Source organism: Anser anser (assembly GCF_964211835.1).
Source record: "Anser anser genome assembly, chromosome: 4".
NCBI lineage: Eukaryota > Metazoa > Chordata > Aves > Anseriformes > Anatidae > Anser > Anser anser.
In genome coordinates, this window is record NC_139724.1 from 33,288,321 (window position 1) to 33,302,897 (window position 14,577).

At 37.2% G+C, this 14,577-nt stretch overlaps 1 protein-coding gene across 10 annotated transcripts in view; it reads right to left on the reverse strand.

Moving 5' to 3' along the window:
- ARFIP1 (ARF interacting protein 1) overlaps positions 1–14,577 on the reverse strand; it is a 43,464-nt gene that overhangs the window by 17,087 nt on the left and 11,800 nt on the right. For 4 of the 10 annotated variants that reach the window (XM_083834639.1, XM_083834648.1, XM_083834642.1 and 1 more), the window contains 3 exons: positions 6,844–6,958; positions 4,004–4,099; positions 2,412–2,521 (listed from right to left, as the gene is read on the reverse strand). In XM_083834639.1, the coding sequence (XP_083690765.1) occupies positions 2,412–2,521; positions 4,004–4,099; positions 6,844–6,958 (321 nt within the window). The remainder of the gene's footprint in view (positions 1–2,411; positions 2,522–4,003; positions 4,100–6,843; positions 6,959–14,577) is intronic. The other 6 variants (XM_083834640.1, XM_083834641.1, XM_083834644.1 and 3 more) reach the window with 5 other exon arrangements.

A 14,577-nucleotide genomic window follows, 5' to 3' on the forward strand; every position in this document is an offset into this window, starting at 1 on the left:
TCTAAGTGGCTCCCAGCAAGCAGCCTGCAGAAAAACAAAGGCCCAAAGACAGATCTCCTACATCTCACCGTTTGTTGATGTACATTCTATCAAGGCACTGCAGCCATAACATAAGAGTTGCGTGACTCATACGTCAATTGTTTAAGTCTGTAAAGTCAAAGCTTAAAAAATAACTTTTTTCTGAAATTAAAAAAAAACTAGTGATTTTAGTGATTTAAGAGTTTTATTCATCCAATAGTTGCTTTCTTCATATAAATGCCCCCACAAAGTCTCTGCGTACATTTCAGGACATCAGGCTTTACTGGGATACACCGAAGTCTCCCTCACTCCGCACCCTGCCTCTCACAGTGGTCAAAAGAGGCCTTAAAAAGACCGTGCGCCAGCACACAGAAATTTTTCCTTCTAAATTCTGTACCCAGAATCCAGTAATTTCCATCTCATAATCCCTGACACAGTGCTAGAGGTACTACTCGTGCCAGTTCCCTAAATAACTTCGAAACAGCTTCACCACTAACTCCACTTGCAGATTAATGCCTAGTACATTGAATAGCATCGTTTCAGCTCCTAGGGGTTCAACTGCCAACTTCCCTAACCATTTATTGCTGCCCTTTATTTCCACATCTAACCTATAATCAGTTAGCTATTACAAGATAAAGAGGAGGTTTCTTCCCATGACCTTCCTGAAAATAAACCAATGCCACTACATCCACAAATTGAAATACCGTCCCTAACCAAATTACACATGCTTTTGTATGTAGACTGTATAGAAAGTATTTTAAAGTGGCACCTCCAGGGACATTTGTATAATGCTACCTCTATTCAGATAAATTCATACAGCTTAAGACAGCTCTAAAATAAGTCACGATGTTTCAGGAGTCCCATCTTAACTGATTCATCTCCTCAGGCATATTTGAGAGACAACTTCAAGCTTCCAGATTCCAAGAAGACAGATTCATTCGATTTTCTGGAAGTGCTAGTCTTTGCTATTCCACAACTGATGAAATTCTAGGTTTCAGGGAGGGAGAGGTTTAAGCCAAGAAATAAAGCTTTTTTTTTTTTTTAAAAAAAAGACTTAGCAAAATAGACTGCCAAAGAAATAATGTTCTAAACAGGGATCTGAGACCACCATTCCAGCACTCTTCACTAATCCTCTGGTTATTGGTGTGCATAAACAGGCTTGTAATCCTTCTGCAATTGTGACATAGGGTTTTCTTGATTTTGTTCTTTTAAAATCAAAGCACCAGAAAGAGAGAGTAAGATCATATCCTCTTACTTATTTGTGATGTAAATTTGTTGTATAGCAGATTAAATCTCAAGAGTCAGCGTTTCTTAAATGGACATAGAATTTTAGAGAACAACTTCAGCTAAGTAGCATGTACCCTGACTGGACCACAGCAGGCTGCAATAATGGCTGACAGACTTCTGCAGTTGCCACAAAATTTATGTTACTTGAAAAATAGAAATTTTAAACGCAATTTAGTTAGACAAAATAGGGTCAAATTTCCAATTCTAACACAAAGAACAACATAAACATTTTCTAGTGGGTAGAATGTCTCTATCCCTGGTTCCCACGCTTACTTGGGAGAATGTCTTTACCTGGATTCAAGAACACTGGAGGGTTTCAGACCTCTGTTTTCCATGGAAAAAAATTTAAAACAAAATTCCTCATTGCCTTATGGTTTGATGTAGGTCCCACTGATGCACGCTTACCTGTCCACACCTCCACCATTTAAGTTTTAGGCACAATGGAAAGCTGTTTTTCAAAACCAGTCTGTGTTTAAAGCTCCTGATTGTAATGTATTTCATGACAATTGTTCCTTATCTTGTGGCTTTTTAATGAGAGTCACAGCTGCCAAAAAGGTGTGTTTTAAGCACCTCTTCTTTATTCTTTTGTTATTACCTTTATTTCATCAATTCCCAGTTGATCTCAAAGAATTGTCATAGAAAAATAACATAAATTGAAAGCAACTGTTCCAACACTAAGAAAAAAATCAGCCAGGATATAACAAAAATATCAGAATAGCAATTAAGTTTACAACTTATAGGTGGGCCTGACTATCAGCTCAAATTCTATTCTATCAGGAGTCAGCTCAGCAAAAAGATTCTATTGCAAGCACTAGAGTTGAAGCCTGTGTGTTCTGTTGAGGGGGACAGAGATGCAGCGTTCTTTTTTCCTTGTTAAATTGATACCTTTAAAAAATTTCCCACTTAACACCATGGATTTAAAAAGGCTTACCAAGGTTACACTTGGAAGAAAATTAAGCCTTCCGCACACATTCTTGTTTATGCTTACTGAAACAACAGATTACTTCCTTTCATACTGCAGTGCAATACTTTGAAAGCTTTAATCTGATCTAGTAGCAAACTCATTTCTAGAATATATATGCACACACAAATATATGCCTGCATACCTTGTAAGTGTTCAGGCTCCACTTTCTCACCAATTCCAATTTCTCCATTGCTGGATTCTTTACTTCGTCTGCTAACACAACAGGTCCACTCTTCTGCTGAGCTCTGCCCCCTGTGTCAGAAACAAAGCAAGTCTTTAGGGCATTGGCTTTTCCTGTTTTGTTTAAGGGATCTATAGTAAGTAAGGAAGATTTGTGCAATTGCACATGCAAAAGCAGAACAAGGTAAGAGTAACAACTTTAATGAATACGCAAATTTTCAGAATCAATTCAGAAGTTATTTTATAACTGATAGGAAGCATATATACATATGTAGCGATAGGCTGAATAAAGCTTACCCTAATGCAAGGAATTTTACTAACCAACCTTACAACAGCTTTAGATACACATTTATTACTTAATCCGTGTTTTAAAATTCCAGTAGTTGAACATTGTCTTGGATTTAGCCAATCTAAAAGTTTGTTTACACCCTGCAGATCACTAAATGAAAACAACTGACATATAAAAACTGCTGTAACAGAGTACATCCAGTAAAACCAGTAAAGAAATCTCAAAACAGATTTTTTTTTTTCCCTCTAATGAATGTTATCCCTTCCAAAAGACATGTTCAGCCACCAAAAAGAATCACTTTTAAAATATATCTCAGCTTTTTAGCTCATTGGTTTAGGAACAATTAATTCTACAACCAACCAGTGTAAAACAGCAATAAAGATACAATTGCAAGCAACAAATCAAATTATCTACGGCCAGTCAGCACATATTCATTGCTGAATACTGAGCATTCTCAAGCTAGTATGGGATATCACAGATTCTAAGTTTTAATTTGGAAAAACTCATTCTGGTGTCCTAAACAGTAAGCACTGCAAAGCTCTACCACTTTAAGCAACTTTATTTATTTATTCATATACAGTTTTGACTATTGCTGCTTCTATACTCTTCGAATAATCCTGAATGCTACTTAGAGTCACCTTAGCCCTGCCAGGTTATTTACGTAAGTAAGAGCTTGGAAAAAAAGTCTATCCAGATGCCTCAAGATACTCCTTTAGCATCAAGCACAACTGTCCTTTACATCTTCAAAATGCTGTGCAAACATTAAGTAATTAATCCTCTCAACACCCTTATGAGGTAACTGAATAAGTTCTCTCCTTTTACATAGAAGGAAACAGACAAAGATGTTAAGTAATTTGCCCATAGGCACAAAATGAGTCAAGTGGCAAAGCCTAGTTTGGGTGTTATGAATTCCTAATTGCCACCTCATACTCTGTCCTACTGGAACATGTGAACATTTTGGCAAAAAGAATGCCGAAAGTTTCAGCTTTAACCTAAATAAAAGATCTTGGTTACTCACATTTTGTTACTGTTCATTAGTATTAAGATTTGATAATTACTTGTTTTTAATGTTATAGAGCAAAAAGCAGCATATAGAAAGGAAAGCAAAGGATATTTTGTCAACTGTTAAAATCCAGAAATGAGAACCACCAAAAGACCCCAGAAATTATATTTCTAAATAACAGTAAATCAAATTATTAGAGACATGGAGGAGTTAGTAGAGCATCAGCAGACACAAGGGCGTTATCCATTCAGTGCTATGATACCTGTGGGAATAATTAAATCACAACCTTGTCCAGCCAGTCTGCTAGCTGCTGCACTGCTAGGAGATATAACAGATGATTTGGGTGATGCTGAGGAACCTGAAAAGTGGACACATTTAACATGAAAATCCACCATCTTCCCTTAAGAGCCGATACGCACTTTTACACAAATAGGTTTTCAAAGCAAAGAAATATTTGTTTCAGCAACACACTAAGTAGAAGTATTCACAGGAACGTTACTGGAATCTCTGATGGAAACACTTTTGAAAAGGTGCAGATGTTCGTGCGAACTACTCCAAGTTTTTGTGATTTAATCTTTTTTTCTAAGTCATGATGCCAAACTTTTTTTTTCTTAAAGAATCGTCAAAATAAAACTGGCACATTCACCAGTAAAGTTTACATTATCAACAGAAGATTCCAAGAGACGCTGTTATAATACATGGCTGCTGCAGTTGAAACCACTGGTTTTGGGTTAGGTAGATTTTACTCCCTGCTGATGCTGAATGGTTTTCATAGCATTAAGGAATGAAGAAGCAGGCTCTGAAAATCTGGACCAATTTCAATTAAATTGATTAACATCTGCGCCTAAATCTGTGACAAAACACACCTCAGCAATAACCTATCCTAAAAGGACAGGAGAAAGATCATAAGAGCCATTAGTTGCTAAGGTGTGTAACTTCCTTCTCAAGTGAAGGATTTTACAGCACTTGCTTGGTATCTTTTGGACAAGACATACCTTTAAGTGATATGCACTGTGTGCTCCCTAAACAGCTTTAGGATTATGTTTTCCAGTGCTTTGCAACTGTTCCATATGACAAATGCAAAGTGACAATCTTACAGAATTTTCAGGACTTTAAAAAAACCAAGAACAAGTTAGCTTTTTCTCTGCAGTAATGAGTCATCAGCATATTGGGGGGGGGGGGGGGAGCTTTTATTGCTTCTGTTGAGAAATTCTGCGATACTTCATAGGACTGACAGTGTGCCCATTGCAGGATGGGGGCAAGGATTTAAAAAAAAAAAAAGCCCAAGCTTCATAGTTTGGACTAAAACTTATCAGTAACACCAAAAACGTCAGTTGAATTAACTAAGTCAACAAACAGCTTCTGCCTTTTAAATATATTCTGGAATGCTAGTAACAAGGGGTATATGAATACAATAACAAAACACTTCAATATCACACAGAAATTAAAAGATTGAAAGATATCTCATCTGCTGTGATCTTCCATAGTGTGGTACATTATATATGGGCTGCAAATTGATTTATCTAGGCATAAAAGTTTGATTGCAAGATCCTACTAAAGTCCTAAAGACCAAATGCAAGTGAGCTAAGACAAGTGGTTAAATAATAATAATAATAATAATGAATTCCCTAGCACTCGACAGTATTAATGCAGCCTTATGCATGTTTTGCCATTCCCCCTCCTCCCCCAAATCCTAAAAGCTCTGCCCCTCCAGTATTGCTTATTTTGCATTCAAAAAGGAAGCCTCAATAAGGACACAAACAGAATAATGAACATCTAAAAACAGGGTTATCATTCTATTTTCCTCTCCAGTTTTATCAAGAGCCTAAACCTCTACCACTTCTACCATTTCTGTCTGATATACGAACATCAGGAAAAACCTGAAAAAAAATTATCCTTCGAAGAAAGCTGTGGTATCTGAAGTGTTAAAAACACGTTCAAAGCTCATCATTTGTATACAAAACTGACCACAGAACATTTAGATTTCAAACATATTAGCATAGCTTGAAACACATCTTAGACACTGTTTTCCTTATAGACTATGGCAGGTAACAGCTGCAACAGTTATGCTGCAAACTGAATACAAAAACGCGAGGATGATGAGCAGTTTGCCATCTGCTCAGTTTTTACCTAGGTATTTTGCTAATTTCAGCCTTAAAGAAACCACAGCATTCACTTTGTAATATATGTAAAGCACAGCATGTAAATCACTGTTTTCATAAGCACATTTCACAAAACAGGAAACGAAGCAAGATGTAAATTAAATCTACGGCTACAAAGAGACTTATTTTCACAGCTGCTCATTTAAGATCACTTCAAACCTTTCAAATTTAGACATTGTCTAAGCTACATAATTCATTAAAATATCCCTTTCACATACTATATCGTACGACTGTTTTTAGACAGATGGGAAACACTGACATTACTGGTTTGTTTACCACTATTTCTCACTGTTTAATACCAGTTTATACTCTTTTAAACATATTAAGACTTGTATTGAGAATTAATTATTAACTAAAATCCCCCTGCTATAAACAACGGCGACTCTGTTTAGAAGATATGAGAAAACTTTTTCATTATATAATACTTGGAAGAAAAGATCCAAAGCATTATCACTCCTGACAATACATTAAAATAAGATATGCATTGTAACAAAAAAGGAGAGATGTCTCACAAGCAAAGAAGAAATTCACTAATTCGTCTGTTCCGGCTAAGCGAACTGTGTATCCAGACATAAATAAGTTTCATTTCACATTGGAACAACACTTGCAATGTACTTACCCACATTTAAACAGACTTCCAATGCAACATAATTGTTAAATCTTTCCATTTGACACAGTTTCAAAGTACTCAAGTAAAATACCTCCCTTCCGATAACCGCAAGCCAATTTTACCCTAAGTTTGCATGAGCCCTGTGACAGATTATAAAAGTGCAGCATGTAGCTCTATTTTAACACCTCAGGTTGTCACAAATGTACATCAATCGATATATCTACACCAAAATGCTTAAAGCAGCTACAGAACATTATTATTTCTGATCATATAAAAAAATACACCTCAAGACTTCAAATTGAAAAACTGAGATTAAAAAAAGCAATTTACCTTTACCTGGAAACGGTCCTGCCTCAACAACTCCCTCTTTGGTGCTGTCAAAGCCATGAGATGTTATTTTGGTTTCAGAGAGTCCAAGTCCAACTGGTAATGAACGTTTCAAGTCCTTAAAATATTTGAATAAAACAGAAAATTTACGTTAAAAAAACATAAAAGTGACTCCAAGGTATTATAATGTAATCTCAACAGCTCTCAGACAGACAGTTCTGCCTCTAGCCTGGAATGCCTTATCTGGTGTCACAGCACTCTATTGTGATGCACAAATAAAACTTAAAGGAACAAGAAGCACCAAGTATAGCTTGTGTATTTATTTAAATATATTGGTGTGTTAATTCAATGTGTTTCCCTTCTGACATTTACAAGGAAAAAAGTTACAAAACCCACAGAGCTGTTACGGTTTAAAACTGAGGCACAACAAGAATGCCATCTCTTACAGCATCGGTTACCCAAAGTGTGGCCCACATCACCACGTTAAGGGGTCTGAAGCTGGTCCAAACAACCAGAACCATGTACTCATGCTTTCAGTTAGAAGCTGATCAGAGCGCACAATGATCTAAGACTAAGGGCAGACAACATTTTACAAGCAAGAAACATGGAAGGAAGTATCATAATATTAAAGATGAAACACTATTTCACTCCAGGCAAGAAATATCTTAAAAATTTGCAGCATCCATTATCTCTATGAATAGTACATGAAGTCTCTTCACAATTTGACATGGGAAAAACATCCATCTCAAGAGTTTCCCTCTGAGCACCTCCTCATCACAAGTGATCCCTTCAGGGAGCAACAAGCCTACAAAGATCCTCTAGCCTATCTGCCTGACCGCTTCAAGGCTAACCAGACACTGAAGCGTGTTATTGAGGGCATTATCCAGATCCCTCTCAAAACACTGACAGGCACAGGGCGTCAACCACCTCTCTAGGAAGTCTGTTCCAGTGTTTGGCCACCCTCATGGTAAAGAAATGTTTCCTAATGTCCAGTCTGACCCTCCCCGTCACAGCTTTGTCCCATTCCCGTGTCCTGTCATCGGCGACCAAGGAGCAGAGACCAGCACCTCCCGCCCTGCTTCCCCTGCTCAGGGAGTTGCAGGGCACAGGGAGACCGCCTCTCGGCCTCCTGCTCTCCAGGTGAGACAACCCAGGCATCCTCAGCCTCTCCCCATAGGACAGGCCCTCCAGCCCTTTCACCTGCTCTGTTGCCCTCCTCTGGACACTTTCAACGACCTTAACACCCTTCTTATGTTGTGGAGCCCAGAGCGAATCAGGGAATCACAGAACGGTTGAGGCTGGAAGGGACCTCTGGAAGGCATCTAGTCCAACAATCTGGCCAAGCAGGGTCACCTAGAGCACATGGCACTGGATCACACCCAGGCAGGTTTTGAATACATCCAGTGAAGGAGACTCCCCTCTGGACAACCTGGTCCAGTGCTCTGTCACCCTCACAGTTTTTCCTTGTATCCAGACGCAACTTTCTGTGATTCAGTTTGTGCCTGTTGCTTCTCTGAGTCTGGTCCTATTGCCTGACAGCCTCCCTTAAGATATTTATATGTAATATATAAAAGATCCCCTCTCAGCCTTTTCTCCTCCAGGCTAAGCAGGCCCAGCTCCCAGCCTTTCTTCCTAAGAGAGATGTTCCAGTCCCCTCCCCTCATTCATGGTGAGGCCACACTAATGCTGAACACAGTGAGACAACCACCTCATTTGACCAGCCAGTTCATCCCCCAATGTAGCCTGACTGTCAGGACAAGTTCACACAACTGAAGTCTTCACAGAAAACCAGTGCAGGCCTACTACTGAAATATGAGTTCACATACCATCCTACTGCATATTTTTGCTACCATAAGGACCTCTACAAATAGCTGCCCCCAAAGGTTTAATGTCTGTATTTCCCTTGTTCTCACTGAAATTTAAAATCCTGGATTTATGGAATCCTGGAGTTACGGAATGTTTACTGCTTTAAAAAAAACTCCAGGCATTCAAAGCAATTTAAACCCACTAATTCTTAAATGTAAAAAGCCAGTGAAAAGCTACTCTGGAAATAAAATCAAAAAGGTAAAATTTACTTAAAAAAAACTAAGCATCAACAAATTGAAAAATTGGCATTTTATGGAGTCAAGTACTGTTTTACGTCCCCTCTGCCTCTATGCAGAGGCAAGAAAAGATTATACTATAGAGGAGCAATAGTGAAATAGAAGGAGAAAAGCTATAATAGCTTTAAAATGCCGCTGCCTGGACAGGTACACAAACTATTTCTGATGTGTGTAGTTAAAAGCATCACATACAAGGTAAAACCTTGAAAATCCAGTCCATGCGTAACACTGTAGCCATTCAGTCCACAACCCAGAATCGAGCTAGTGCCTAAGAATGACACTGCCTGGCGGATCAGGATGTCCCCAAGTGGCTTTGGATCACATCCCCACAGATTTAGTCAGTTGTCTTTAGTTTAAAACAAACTCCTGAGAGGATGGAAAAAGGAAAAGCTACAAACATGAATTCCAACATAATAGAAATCATGTTGATGTGGAAAACACAGGATGCTACTGCAATCAGAGTAACCAATTCCTGTAGCTGTACTTTCACTCACACGAACCAGCTATTTAATAATAAATTATGCTATATTTGTGTATTTGAAGCATTATATCAAAAAGAAAAATGGAAAAAAATAAGTAGTATGAACAACAGTAGTCACATACAGAACCTGATCTCACAAATAAAGCATACCACAACATCTGATACGTACTGCTTTCAGCCTTCACAACTGACTTAGTTCTGGTACTTCCATTTAATTACTTGTCGTTAGTGGTGGGATGGAAGGCTTTTGCTTCAACTTAGTGTAGCTGGCAGACAGAGCCCATATAACTCTGAAGCAAGTCAGCAGGAGATGAAAAACCAGAAAAGCTTGCAAAAGGGTAACTGGACAGCAGAGGAGATGATGCACCGATTTAACAAAAATGACACGGCATCAAACATTTTCCCCAAGGGCACCCTGGCACGTTGTATAGTTTTCAGAAATATTTAAATATGAAGCCAAAGAAATGTAGACAGCTAACCTGCTTAAGCATGTTTGAAACAGGAATCTAAGCAATCATCTGTATTTTGAGTTAAAATGCAGAACATCTATTTTGTAAATACAAAAGTTCATATCTAAACTTAAACAACTGTACTGCTTTTAAACATTCAACTTAATTCTCATTTGAAGTTAAACACAGGGTGAACAAGCTACAGGTAAATAAATCATTTAGATTATTATAACACACCCTTCTCCGAAACAAAAAAAAAAAGATGTTCAGGTCAAGAAAATATATTAAGATCTACAATTGCATGTATGCATAGTTTTTTTTAACATACATATGTAACTACACAGACAGGCACAAACATTTATTCAAAGGTATCTTCCCTTTCATTGGCAAAAAAAGCAAAGTTCAGTGTAAAGAGCTGTTGAAAAACATGCCTGTTTTCAATACCTATATTAACCAGCCGAAATATACCTTGCTGAAGACAGACATTTATACATGAGGAGAATTGTCATCAAAAAGTCAGTGATCATCAATCCACCACCTCTATATCGTATATAAACATGCAAGCTAATGTTCAGTGGAGACATGTTTCTGTATGCAAACTTTAGTTTTTAACACGTCATTCTTGCAAATGGTAGTGCTATTTTACATGCATAGAGAAAAAAGGCTAGCCAAAAATCTGTGATCATTCTGACGAAGCTATTTATCACTTTGATAACTTACATGGGACAACTTAGAAACAGCCTTAGAGTAAGTGAAAGAAGACATGCACAAAACTACACGTTTAAGAGAAGCTGTGATAGTACCTGGAGATTTTTGAATGGTAAGGAAGTTACGTAAATAGCTTTCTTTTTTGTTCCCATCAACACTTCCTGTTAAAACATGGGAAGTGAAACCAGATTCTCCTACAACACTACAGTAATTATATTTTGACTAGTTATTGGTCTTCTAGCTAGTGGGAATATTTTGATGATCCCAAGACCTGCTTTCAAATTTGTGATTTCCCACCTTCTTCATAATCATGTCGCTAGAATTCCAGAATCACTGACACATCTCAAAAATTCAACTTTGTAACATCATCACCATAAAAAGAGATGCTTCATTCATTATTTTCAATTGTATGGTGCTTAAAAGCATAGCATTCATTTACGCAGTTACCATCTAGAAGTACTTTAACATTGTAACTTGACTTAGACCCAGGACTAGAGGTGTAAGAACTACAACTCAGAATATTCCCATGAAGTGAAAAGGTCGAATTGCCTATTCCAATCTCAGCCATTTAGCATGATAAAGGTGCAAAGAAGTAAGAGCATGAAGTACAGGTACACAAGACAGCTGCACCAGTTTAATTTGGCCTAGTCAAATCAGAGCAAACCTACATAGTACAGAGCATTCAAACTACATTAACCAACCTTTGGTTGAATTCCGTTTTCAGTTTAAATCATTGTATTAAGCTAAAGGTATTTTAGTAAGGTTAACCTTATTTAAGTGCCTCCAACAGGGGTAATCATCAGCTAATTATACAGGTCGTGTAGATGAATCAGTATGAATATTTGATGTACCAATCCCGTTGACATGGTAGATACAGCAAAGAAGTCATGCAGAATGGATGTACGTGAAGGAATTTTGGCTGAGTTACAAGACTGTTTTCAGAAAGACAATTCCCATCCATGCGCCCCGTTCTAATCTAAAATTAAGAGGGGAAAAAATATCAAAACTCTATTGTTTCTCGTGCAGGTAGAAGTTATGGAGCAACTACAGCAAACAAGGCTGTATTAATTTCATGATTATGCCAGTCTATTATTAACGCATCACCAAGTATCATCATTTGCTACTACTAAATGCTGTTAGAAGATATGGGTTTAGTTGCCTTCACTACTTTCAAGAAATGTATTTAAAAAACAACATATCACTAGCTAACTTGAGGAGTGAGTCCATTAACAGTTGAACAACTAAAACTAGAAGCAATGTACACGTTTTTTAAATGACAGATGACATTATTAACAAAATATTCAAGTTACCTCTGGGAAAAAATTGTAACATGCCTTATTGTAAAGTTCAGTTTAAGATTAAAGTACTCTTTAATGAGTAGATCTAACATCTATCCAGTAAGATTTAAGGCTCTGAACTTTCACTTCTTGCTCTATGTAATATGTCAGTGAAGCTTCTCATTCTGCATTTTTCTCTTCTCCTTGCCCTACTCCATCATTTAACTCTTATCTTCCATGAAATAATCCACTAGATCCTCACTTCGGAATAAATTCCAGCTCTCCTCTCATTTATTTTTACACTTAAAGCTTTACTCTACGGTGAAGCAACAAATGGACTGACAGATTTCTTCTATTCCCCAACATATTGCTCTTTACACAGAAGATCCTTTCTTCTTACTCCACACCTTTAGATTTACCTAATGTCATACTAAAAATCTGCTTTCCCATCAGTTTCCCTTCTACTCTCATCATTCACATCCATAATTTTCACTCTTCAAGATTGCATGAAGCAGACCACTTGGCAAACAGGCAGATTGGTCTTTGTTTCATCTCGTAAAAACAGTTTTCTGCAACTGATGTGCAGAAAGAAGTTTTAAATCAATATACAGTAATTAAAATATAATTGCCCAAATTAAGGTCTAGCTATACAAGTTAACACAGCAAAATCTAAGGAATAGGAACTCAGATGTTTCAGGGAGAACTTGAGTGATGAGACTGGGGGAGTTTTGGAAAGGCAAAGAGCTTATTACTAGTATTATATACAATATTTAATAATGTTTTTGTCCCCACAGGAGTGGGAGAAGAGGCAGAAAGGAATCTATACTGAAAATGAAAGAAAACAATTGGAACAAGAATTTTGGAGATGCAGACTGTTAAGAACTCAATATAGATTTGGAACAATAGTTTAAACATAACAAGTAGCTTACAACTGCCTGAATGCCTTCACAGACATGAATGTTTTTTAAAATTATTTTAATTATTCCTGCTTCCACATTATGCCTTTTTCAATAAGGAGCTATATAATACACTCCTCTGCACAGTCCTCAGCTCCCCAACCCTTCTGGGACGTTAAAGCCACCACTATTCTAATCAAAATGATAATAGCATGGGATGAAGACTGTGGGAAGAAAATCCCCTGTAAAAATCCCCTCTAAGTCAGGGATAAGCGAATTAAACCAGTGAAAAATAATAACCAACAAGGTTTTCTGTTTGAGTTTTCTTGTACGAAGTAGTAAGAAAAATATGTTTCCTTAGTAATTGCTGAAGTCCTCTATTATTAGCATAGACTAACAAACATCCAAACATTGGCAAACTCTTCTAAACATCAAGTCTTTAAAGCATAACTGAGTTTCAACAGAGCTTGGAGAGCTGAAAGCACTGCATCAAGGTTTTCTGTAATAAGGCGACATTAGACATTTCATCCAATGATGATTGAAGCTACAGGCTTTATTAGTTAAAAAAATTTCCATCTACCATACAGACAGGACAAAACTTGTCAGAATTCCTTAGGCATCTCTTATTATTACAAATGAGAGAATGAGTATGTACCAGCATATTTCTGAATGAAACTTTACAGCTAAGCAAACACTTCAGTTACCTCATAAATATTCTTTTGATTCTTTTTTTCTTAAACATAGGGAACCAACAATTTACTGAAGATCCATCAAGCAGTGCTATAGCCTGTTTCCACAAGGCTGGATCCAATATGCTTCTCCTGCAATTAGGTTACGACAATCTATTGTATCTGATGTTCTGCACAACTAAATGCATTTTCCTTCAAAGAATGAGCAATGCTGCTTGCCACTTCCAGGTAAATACATTTGTACAATATTGTCTTGCAAAATGAAATACCTGCCATGCTTGAGTACAAACACATTTGGTGAAAAATTTCATGTCTATGCAACTTATGGATGAGGTCTGATCACAGTGCTAAAGCTGCAAGTCTAGGGTAAAGCTTAGTTTTGTAACTAAAGATCCCTGAAGAGTACATTGTGTAACTACATATTTACTCAGTCTACCAAAACCATGCAATCAAAGCTGCTGAAGTACTTGTGGCAAAATAACAGTAGAAGAGCAAATAAAAACACAGGATAAGTTGCATTTTTTTCCATTTACATCTGAATTGTACAATGTCTAGATGAACAGCTCCCTGATTACAGCACGCAAAAAAAAAGAAACTAAAATAAGCTTATTCCCCAGCCATCCAACAAGCTGTAATTGAAATGCAGATTGGAGTTTGATTGGACTAAACTCCACTGTGGTCAAAAATTTTTACTGAGCACTGTGGTAACAGTGCAACTTCAGAAAGAAGAAACAAGCCACTACTTAAGTGCCCTCGTAAAAACCAGTGCTTAGCTTGTCATTTCCATAAGTTGATAGGAAAAAAGACCCCTGAAAACTTGGCACATTAGTTCTGCGGTGCAATGTGTATCGCTTTAGGTTAAAACAAAAAATTACTCAAAATATTGGCACGAAAAAAAAGAGGAGAGCATTAAGCATTAGAAATAACAAACACAAAGATGAATAGAAGCTTAATATTAGAATTTGAGACTAACAGATTAGTAAACAGATCTAGATGTTAATTCCAACAAGACTGTTTTCTTTGTTTTGTTTATAAGCAGCCCTGGTTATCACATATTCTGAGTTTAGGTCACACATGCAGGTCTTAACCTGTACAAGACAGTTCAAAAAAAATTCATCTTCACTGATCCCAGAAT